This window comes from Phoxinus phoxinus (genome assembly GCF_949152265.1).
Source record: "Phoxinus phoxinus genome assembly, chromosome: 14".
Classification (NCBI taxonomy): domain Eukaryota; kingdom Metazoa; phylum Chordata; class Actinopteri; order Cypriniformes; family Leuciscidae; genus Phoxinus; species Phoxinus phoxinus.
This window is the reverse complement of record NC_136889.1, coordinates 10,594,726-10,605,637: the sequence shown is the minus strand read 5'-3', so window position 1 is coordinate 10,605,637 and position 10,912 is coordinate 10,594,726. Positions and strand designations below refer to the sequence as shown.

Sequence of the window (10,912 nt, the reverse complement as noted above, 5' to 3'; positions counted from 1 at the left end):
TAATAGTGTTAGCATACCATTAACTTAGAGAACATATGAGAGGAGTGAGCACAAAGGCAGTAGACGAGGCAAATCAATACGGCAACACATGTGATATATTTAGTGAAGCCATTGTTTATTTTATTTAGTGAACGAATCGAGGATTTTCCAAACAGCGAGGCCTCAGAGATATTTTATCAGGTGTACAGTCCTGCCATGTGGAATACATTAGTAGGCTACTTTAAAGGGAAGGCCATTTTTAATTATTATTAATATTATTGTTGTTTTTATATTATTATTATTAATATCACAAAGTCTAACTCAGAAACAAACTTTAAATGTGCACTTGCACGCTCGGCTTACTCCGTAAAAGTCTCAAATATAATTTCATTTGAGAGAGAAGCTAAATAAGCTGTATTGTCTACAACACTAATATGATACTTTCAAACGTCGTGCATTGCTTTCAAATATAAAATAGGCTACACAAGGCAGTGTAGGCTACTTGGGACGAGTTCCATTGTTCATTTAGTTTATATGCGAGGTGGCCAGTCCACCAAGTGGCTCTTCAGGAGATCCAAGCTGCAAGCTGCCTGACAAACTGGCCGACTTTTACTATGCATTTACAGTAGGCTACTGTTCAAATTCCGTTAGGTATAGGCGCTACATGTCTGTTTCTAAGCCTACAATATTTGTGGTCTGTAGCCACGTTCATGCGTGCGCAATTTCGCTCGCTCACTCGCTATGTGTGTGTCTTTTTAGACACCAAAATATGTAAAAGTGTGCTATCTGTGAGATCACTAGACCAGTGGGGTGATATAGATATTTTTTCATTTAAAGCTAAAGTTATAGATTTTAGTTCTGTTAAGTGAATTCTGTCTTTCAAGCAATGCTAGTTTAAAGGTAGAACGCTAGTTGCACTTATAGGCTATACTTGATCCTTAGATAACGTTTACCAAAAGCATACAGTTATCTAACCAGCACCTAAAAACTTTCCTAAATTAAAACGAAACAATGTTGCGTGAAACTTTAGAGGATTATTAATAAATAAATTACTATCATAATTGCAAGGCCATAACACTTTACAAGAATTAAAAAAAAAACTTTTAATATAAATTTAGAAGTAATCTAAAAAGTGCTGACAAAAATCCCCTTTAAAACAATGGCCCAGTCTGCGCATGCCACATGATAGGTCCAAGTTTACATGACAGATGACAAGGCTTAACTTTATAGTCCTACCTTGATAAGAATAGTGATTTCATAAAAAATTACCCTTCAAGATTTTACCAATAACAAAGAGAATTTGAGAGAGCTATTGCTATTTTCACTTGCTCTTCCTCGTCCTCCACCACATTCTACGATGACAGCATGGCAGTCACATATTGGACGTTGGTAATAGATTGCAGTTATAAGTGCAAAAAAATATAATAATAATAATCCTTATATATATATATATATACACATATATATATATATACAATGGTCTTTGATCTAAAGAGCGTTTGAATTAGGGAAACCCAGGGAAACTTGTCCATAGCTTTTCTGTTGAGCGACTTAAAGGTTTTCGTCCTGGATCATTTTCGTTTCCAACGTCACCATCCATAAAATATAGGGTAATTTTACACAAATAGCTAAACATAAATGCATTTTGCCATTGCAAGACTAATGCATTCACCTAATAATCGTGCCAAAAATGTCCATCATATAAGCTATTAATAATAAGTTGACGCGTTAGCAATAGATTTTTAACACGGTTTAGCATCTGTAGCCTATTCTGTATCCGACTTTTCAATGCGGATGAAAACCCTGGAAAATGTAATGATGTTAAAATTGTCAATGAAATGACGCTTTGTGCCATTATAGTAGGCTACTGCAGGTGAAAGCCATAACAAAGCAAAGGTAAGCCCTGGATGGATCTCACGCTGCGGGCTCGATAAAGTCTCAGCAGTCACACTGCTGTCACCCGTGTTTTACCTTTGATCCATTGATATTTGTGTGTTTAGTGGAGGGGCGGGGATTGAGCCTTCATGCAAGGGTTAGAGGATTTGACAGCTGCCAAAAGATAAGTCCAATGCACTTGACCAAGGATAGGAAAACTAAGGCCTATAAGGTTTAAATTCTCACCGCACTTTCATTATCTTCCTTTAACCTAGCTATCTGTCTAGCTAGTTGTGCCTAAATTTCCTCAATAGGTCTAAATAACGGCGCAATTCACAGATCTTAAATCGTTTTAAGAATGGAAACTCATAGGCCTCTTCTTCTTCGTTAATAATAAAATGAGAAACTCAATCTAAGATGATGATATTTAATTTAACGTAAACTATTTTGAAGGGTGATTATTTTGTAATTGCTCATTAGTCTTGTATATTTATCGCTGTACCTTATGGCAAGGCCTCGGGAATTGTGCAGGGGGTTGATTCTCCCATTACAAGGATCAGTTTCAAAAGCAATTTGTGAAACTGGATAGATTGTGTTTGTCGTGACGTCACATTTCAGTCCAAGCTATAAATATCACCTCAAACCAACATTAGTGGCCAGTTGCAACTGGAATGCGACCCTCAGCAAATACAAAGTCCAACTTAACTAAAGCAAATAACTGCAAATAATTTAAGGACCTTTGATCAAAAGACAACTATTAGCCTGTGTTTTTTGTTTTGTTTTTTGTTAATAAATTGAAGTTGAACACGGAGGACAGCCGGCTGCTGTAGGCTTCATCAATCTCCATTTACTTTTAAATTGTTCAAGGGTAGGTTAATCTTACATCAGTATGGTGAAATACATTTAGGTAGGCTAGTTATTTTTTTTTTTTTAAATCAAGGCATAACTTTATTTTGCACAGCAGCCCAGACCGTTCGCCGTATACTGTAAAACTGCCTTTTAGTGGGATCAGCGGACGTAATTAAAGCTAGTAATTGCAGATTAGAGGTTTTGGGTCATTGGGCTATTTGATAGGAGGCTGTTTTAAATGACGGGTAATTATTTAGCATCACTCGTATGGCGCAGGTTTCTCACCTGTTTAAAATCCAGACCTCAATATCAGAAACCACTGCAAGCAAGTTACACCAACTTTTTTTTTTCTCTCAGTGTATGATGAATCATGGCAATGGCCCTCTGTGATTGATCGTTTTCCCTCTGCACAAGCGTGGCGTTGTTGAACATTTAAGTTAATGTTGCTTCTGAAACAAGTTATCGCAGCACGGGGTAACTTAAGCGGGTCAGGAGGTTCTCAATACAGCGAGTCCCATGGCCCGTATGCTTGTTTAGAAAAGCAAATCGATTAATAGGCCTAGCAAGGTCGAAGTCATAGTCCGCCGCTCACTTTTTGTGAATAATGACATTTCTGTGGGATTGTATCTCTGTAAAATATTTGAATTATTAATTTAAACATTCGATTATACTGTGAATAATTAGTTCGACACATAATCGAATTAAACACGTTGCCTGTGCTTTGAAAACTAAGTATAGCCTCGGCTCTTTAATGACCTTATTTTACTCTTTATTTTGCACGCTGAGACTTTAAAATTAATTTAGTCTTCTCAACTCAAATACGTTAACAAATAATAAAAAGTTTCTAAGCCTGTTCTGTTTTGTGAAATATAATTTCCCTCCTTTAAATCCAGCTAATTGTCCACCATTAAATGCAAAGCACCAGTCGCATTTAAATCGGCAATGCAAAATTAATAAAGGGGAGCAAGCGGTGACGAGGGGGTGTCCTGTCTTTTGAGGCACAACGGAGGGAGAAAGTGCGCCAAATTTGTTTGCAGCGGATCAAGGCTCACCGCCTTCACTGCACTTTCTTTATCTTAATTCCAACTTGAAAAGATATAATTATCTAGTTTGAACAGGGCTGCTATCAAATCCTTCTTTAGGCAGGGTAGGGAACAGCTCGAGTGGATTGTGGGCTCTGAGCCGCTCGGTGTTGCCCGAGATAGGAGTAATGAAGTTGTGGAGTCCGGAGATACAAAGGGCATTAACCTCATTAGCATGAAACCTTTTCTTCTAACTATTGTGGGACCCTTTCAGCCTTCTAATCCCTCTATTTCAAAGCTGGGTTTGTAATAAAGCTTTTAGGGGTTTTTCAAAGCTAATAGTATTCTCCGCAGATTTTTTTTTTATTACCGTTATAGTCCACAGACTGTTCAAAAATCCCCTTATATAGGCTAGAATGTGTATGTATAGACCTCTGAAAATTTTAACCTTTATCAAACTACAATTAAAAGTTTTTGGGACAACAAGAAAACGCTCTTGTCTTTTGTCTTTTGTCAATTGTCTTTCTTTTCATTTCGGAACATTTTGGCACGTGAATAGGCTAATCGTATTTATATGCTATTTTACTTATAAAAAAGTAGATTATTGGTGGATATTATATTTTTTTAAAGGATGCAAAATACAAGGCAATGTATGAATTGACGTGTACATTTTATATTAGCTTTCTATAGCCTGTTATTCATATATGGAAAAAAACAGGACCTGAAAACGAAGGCTAGATACATTCCATCCGTTGCTGCCGACAAGATTTTAAACAAAGCTCCTATTTTGCGGCACATTGCAAACCTTCTCTTATCGCACTGTGAGAGGTAGTCAGATTGTACTAAATTATGTCCAACCAGGCCCCCTTGGATCCACGGATTAACAGATTAAAGTGGACCACTGGGCAATGCATCCCCTTTCCCCCACATATTACTCGTATGATAATTGCCTAAACTGATTTGCACTTTCACAAAAGCTCTCAGGACTCTTTGTAGCTTGAACAGACCAGACGCTGCTCGTCTACCAATGGAAATAAAACTGGTTAATGCCAGTCTATCAGACTGAGCGGCAAATGAGGCAAGAAAAAAAAAAAAGCACTTCGCTCTGGAAAAAGACCGAGCTCAAGACCGTTGTTAGCATTCTAATTGTGTTACATTTTAACCAGTCCTTTTCCCCGTTACATACTTTATGCTCAGATTAATTACGCAGCTGCGGAATATTCCATTGATAACTCCATTGAAAAGTGATAACTATACCTCGCTTGTTTGTCCTAAATGACAATGACACCAAGGGACCGAATCAAAAGAAGAGAACTGTCAGTGAGTGCAACCCATTCAATACTGTCCTATAATGTTTTTCTAAAACAGAGAATACAATGCATCCTAAACCATTTACTATACAGGGCAAACGTTTCATTTTGGCCTCTTTTTGTAAAAACAAAAAGACTTTAATTTAATTCTGAGCAACATATTGATAAAACTTTATTGACAAAATATTGACAATTACATACTTCTTGGAAGTATACTTTGTGTTAAAATTGTAGCAAACTTAACACAAACACAAAATTATTTACATTCTTGTAAAAGACGATTTAACATAAACATTAGCTTTTAGTATCTCTATACATGGAATACGCTCAGTGCTTGAAGTTTTGCTGCCTAGGCGGCCGTCAATTCTTGCATTAATCCTTCGAGGCAACTCTTTAGAGGAGGGGCGAGTCCCGATCATATATTCGCACCAAGATTACGGAGTCATGGTAAAGCTTACATTTTTTTAAGGAATGTCATGGAGAATTTTTATTATAATTACTATTGTATGTGGTAAACTTTTTTTATATATATTATCTGGTTTTAAATGTGTTTTACTCCTTAAAAACACTATAACGCAGCACTGCTACTTCATATTGTTTTCACAATCACTTTAACACGAGAATCATAAATTCAAAGACTGCACACTGTTGTAAAAAAAGAAAAAAGGAAGAAGCACACAACATTTCTCAGATTAAAAAAATCGAATCAAAACAAATTTACTTCGAAAAAGGTCAAATTAATTAACCTACCAAAAATTCATTGCTCTACCATGCAATTCAAGTTTTACAAAAACAGCTGTATATTTTGGTATCTTGATGTGGAAGGTTCACGTCTTGAAAAAATAAAACGAGAGGAAAAAACCCCTCAGAAGTGCAAATGTCCTATGCGCATTTGAGCTATGTTTTGTAATAGTGGTGATGAGGTGGTGCGGGTAGTGTGGTGTGGTGTGGTGGGGTGGGGGGGGGGGGGGGGGGGGGCTGCATGTAATACCTGTCAATCACCTTGCCTTGGCAACGTGAAAATTATTGACAGTTCCCTTGTAGTGACAGCAGTGCCACCAACAGGATCTCTCACCCTCAAGCTGCCGATCTCGAAGAATCAAAATGTGATATTGGCTTTACCCTCTCCCTCAGTCAGTACAGCATCCTTATCCGTGACATCCTTCAAGCCACGCCGCTGTCCCGCGTTCGAACAGTTCAAGTCTTTTAATCGTCTGAGGTGACGTCAATTTCCTCAGGGCTTCCTTGTTTTGTGGCCATTCTCCATCGGTTTATGTGATGAGTTCCTTTCTTTTTCTGTTGTGAATCTGACCCTTCTTCCTCCAGTTTCTGACGCTTGAACTTCGTCCTTCGATTCTGAAACCAAACTTTTACCTGGAGCGAGAGAAAAAAGGAAAATAATCAGCGTAAAATACAACAGCTTTTCGCTGGTCTCTGAATAAAAACAATTAAACAAAGAGAGTTGGCCTGACAGAAAGTATCACTAACGTGCCTTAAGAATAACTAGGGCTAGACGGACAAAGAACTGCCAGGTATCTCACAGTCAATCTAGTCGCGAGAGCATTGGTCGACTTTCATTTAGTGTCTTCGGTCTGAATAAATTAAAGCAACATAAAGAATTTAAATGAGGTAGCCTATTAAATACAATATTGCTGATATGTGAGGATGAGACTGGGGCATGGCTTTCCTTTTAAAGTGCACCTGACCTGTTTACTAACGACAGGTTGAATCATCACTATCTTTCCCTGCTGCTACTTCAAACTTCAAACTTAACTGATGAGAGGAAATGGACTCCGTATACAATAGAAGCAGCATGTGAGCGTACAGAATAGTGTGATACCAATGAAACTTCACCGACACTGTCGCTTTTATTCGCGGATATGTTAGCTGGCCTATTTACAATTCACCCCTCATTATACATCCCCGTAAACCTTTTCTATTAGCATACATTGGTAAAGTTCAGTCTTTCCCTTAATTCATCACCTTTATCATTCATATCATCCGTAAAGCTCACAGCTGACAACTTGGCAAGTGAGGCACATTTAATGTGCATTCAGTGAGCTAATTGAAGCATTGAAGTGGCTCGTAGTCCATTTCTCTCTCTTGCTCTTCAGAAAAGGCGCCGTTTAGAAAAGGGCCGGTGCTGTCACTTCGACAATAGACTCCGACCGGGCCACTGAACGATACGTGCAAATACGATCTTAAATATGGTTAGGGAAATTCATAGAATCCGCCTCATTCTTTTAAGTGTCTATTTAAAACGGTTAACTGGTTAATTGCTAAACATTTCCCACAAGAGCCCTCTGCCTCAATCGGAATCGTTCAACCTCACCAAAAACAGGGGTGAATTCGAAATGGTGGATTTAACTCACTCCAGATCATTCAGCTTTAAGAACAATGCTTAGCTCTTTCCGCATGAGGTTGCCAACAAAACAACAACATTTTCTGAAATCAAAATGTCGCGAAATCTGTACAAATAGGTTAATTAATATATAGTAGGCTATATGGCCACTTACATGCGACTACATGCAAATATGCAAAGAGAACGAATAACGTTAAAAAATACTTAGGCCTACATAACAAAAAATAAAAATTTAAAAGCTTTAATTGTTAATTACATCATTCAGAATTAAAAAAAAATTGTGACGCAAATATTGCATGATTACATTTAAAGTAGCCTATAAGCATAATATGTAACCGTTTCAAGGACGAGCCTATTGATTTCATTTGTAATTTAGGCCGTATTATATCCACAGCACCACGCGCACATCCGCGCTAATGAAGACAGGTAAACATCTTCTTACCTGAGTTTCTGTGAGGCTAAGGCTGTGAGCGAGCTGTTTTCGTTCCGCACCGACGACGTAATGATTTTTTTCGAAAGCATGTTCAAGCCGTAGTAGCTGTGATGGTGAAAAAGCTGTACGAATCCTTTTGGGCTTTCTTGCAAGTGCATTGTGCAATAGGAAGCTCTCCGGACTCGTTTCGTTTCCTGTAATGAAAATGATGATAATCAAAACCCATATCTCCCATTTTATTAGCATTAATTTTCTATATAATTGTTAGACTACAATAATTCTGTTCTCATTAATTAATTGCCTACTATAGGGCCTGAAGTTTTAAAACATTATATAGAATGCAACATCTTAGACTACTAAAATTATAGCCTGCAATAATATTCAAATTTCCGGTCACCTCAAATAAAAATAAATAAGAGTTTTTTTCTTATGTTATCAGCACATAGTAGTGCTAATGTTTTCAGTGGCTAATTAAAGTTTTGTTGCAAATTCAAATGAGAGGCAAAATAATGTTATTTTACCGTTAATCGTTCTATAATGCTCACAATATTATTTTCCAACACTTGTAAATTAAACAAACTGAAATATAGGCTACGACATTCATACGACATCAGAAGTGAAACATTCTCGAAATAATTCAGTGGCCTTGGGTATCTTGAACTGTGGTAAATAAAGGTTTCCATACGAGTGTTTCGGTCAGCAGCTGGGATGACAAATGTTCCCCAATATTTAATATTACAAAAGTAAAATAAAAGAGGTAGACTTGTGCTATAACTTAGTGTAATTTTAGCATGATATGTAGCCTATGAATACGATAGTTCCACACTTATTAACGTTTAATAGCCTAATATTAATGGTCATTTTTAAGGGAACAATTTTATAACAGTTAGGAACCAGACAAACCCACTTTTAGATAAAGGCGAAATTATAATTTACTAGAAGAAGAAAAAAACAGTCTAACGGAAAATATAGGCTACTTCTGTTCTATTCACAAATTCTTTTTTAAAAAGTTTTTTTTTCATAGGGATATGAATGCATTTTATTTGTAATATATAAATGTTTCACATATAGGCATATTTAACTGCATTCGAAACGTTTGATCATATTAATTAATTTTAAAGAATTTAAAACATTTAGGCTACGATAGAAAAAAATAGGCTATTTAAACCTCTTAAATAATTACTTAATTACTTTTTAATTACTATAAAATAAAATACGAAAGTTATAAATACTTTACTTGTGAGTTTTTGAAACTAGCTTAGTATATAGTAATAAAGCCGGGTTCCTTTCTTCTAGAATAGGCTACTGAGAACCATTGTATAATGCCATACTTCACTCCACAACATTAGTCAATATTTCGATACAATAAAATGGTTATAATTTTATTTCGATAGCATTTATTTTAGGATTTCTAATATATAGCACAAAAGTGACATTTGGCTAATTATCAATGAAAACCCGCCGTGTCCTTGGGCCGTGTGGCCTTTTTATCCTCTCTCTGGACGACTGGCCAAAATAATTGGGGAATAAAATATTTTGTAGGAACTTACCTTGAAATCTGTGACCCAAGTATCTATATCTATGTATCAACCACGGGTAAAAAGTTGAAGGGTCCCTTTGCTGGCTTGCGAAAAGAGGGTGCGGACTGTGCGAGGACGACAGTGGGTGAGCAGCCAAAGCATGAGGAGGAGGTACCGAATGGACTGGGACGGCGGAGTTTTGAGGATGTGAAACAGCCTCTGCGAACACCAAGTCCGGGTTTGAGTAGACGCCCCTGCCGCTGGAATGAAAGCCGTTTAAAAATGGATTCATCTGGCTTGAGTTTGCATAGCTGAGCGCCGCTGGTCGTATGGGCTCCTCGGATCTCGACGCTGGCAAAGGATTATCCTTCGCTACCAAAGACTCTATGGTAAAACACCTCTTCGGTGTAGGTTGAAACATTGTTCACCAGGCAGGATTCCCCAGTTTAAGTGAAAACGGTACACGCGTTAGCACTAAAAAATACTCCACACCCAAGACCAAAGTTTTGTCAGCAAGAGACAAGTTAGTGGCAGCTAAAGAAAGGGTAAAAAAAAATCTTTCAAAAGCACACAGCTCAACACATCGTGAGAGAGGTGGCCGACTTCTCCAGACAATCCATGAATGTGATCGGTTCCTCACCAGTTGTGCTAGCGATTTGTTAGTTCATGAGCCTAATTAGCTCTGGAGTCACATAAACAGTTTCCTCTGAAGCCTGTAATGGCTTGGTGATTGGTCGCTGCCGCTCGCCTTAAGGTTGAGGGAAGAGTCTTTAAGTGCGTCAATACTGAACGAGCACGGAGAGGCGGATTCAAGCAAAACGGAACGGATTCGCCCAGAAACAGAGCTGTGGAGCAATTTACATACGCAGCTGATCCCATTGAGAGACTCAAGGTACTTCAGCATGTATTTGTGTTGCACACAGGGCATAACGAAGCTTTTACACACGATGTGCCTCAGTTCTTAATCAGTGCACGTTTAGATGCATACACTACACGTGCTGATTTGTACTTGACTACAAAAGTATCAATGCGAAGCGTCGTTTAAACAAACGACTGTAATCAATGCAATTCTGTCAGAATCAGTTCAAATGACAATATCTGCGTATATAGCCTATATCAAACTTTTGAAGGTTGAACTACTTTTCTGTCAGTTCGGTGGGCCTGTCTAACGCCCACTTCTTTATTGTCTCCGCGTTTTCATTTTCTCCGATGGGTTTGTGATTAGTTTAGGGATGAGAGACTCTCTTTCTCTATTGGCCAGGAGACAAGGATGAGGCTTATTAGACACAGACAATATTTTCAGCCCTGTTTGTTTGTCGTATGACTACAAGAGTCCATTACCCTCTAACTACTCATTAAATTAGCTGAGTTCAATCCCATTATGGGTTACTAATGTGCATTCTCCATCTCGAAAGTTCAGGTATGCACAGTTGACAGCGCGATATCTCTTGGGTTTAGAGTCTGTTTTGCAGGGTGTGTGGTAGTTCGGTGATATCTTAATAATGTTTTATTCTTTTTACTTTACATAAATCTCATACAGCACTAGAATATCTTAACATATT

At 37.7% G+C, this 10,912-nt stretch overlaps 1 protein-coding gene across 1 annotated transcript; it reads right to left on the bottom strand.

Annotated features, from left to right (window-relative positions):
- Positions 1 to 5,180: 5,180 nt before the first annotated feature.
- On the bottom strand, positions 5,181 to 10,034 carry emx2 (empty spiracles homeobox 2). The gene is made up of 3 exons (XM_079636015.1): positions 9,381 to 10,034; positions 7,840 to 8,024; positions 5,181 to 6,409 (listed from the first exon to the last, which is right to left on the bottom strand). Exons 1-3 carry the CDS (start codon positions 9,769 to 9,771, stop codon positions 6,242 to 6,244), a joined length of 744 nt encoding a protein of 247 aa, XP_079492141.1. The 5' UTR covers positions 9,772 to 10,034; the 3' UTR covers positions 5,181 to 6,241.
- Positions 10,035 to 10,912: the final 878 nt, after the last annotated feature.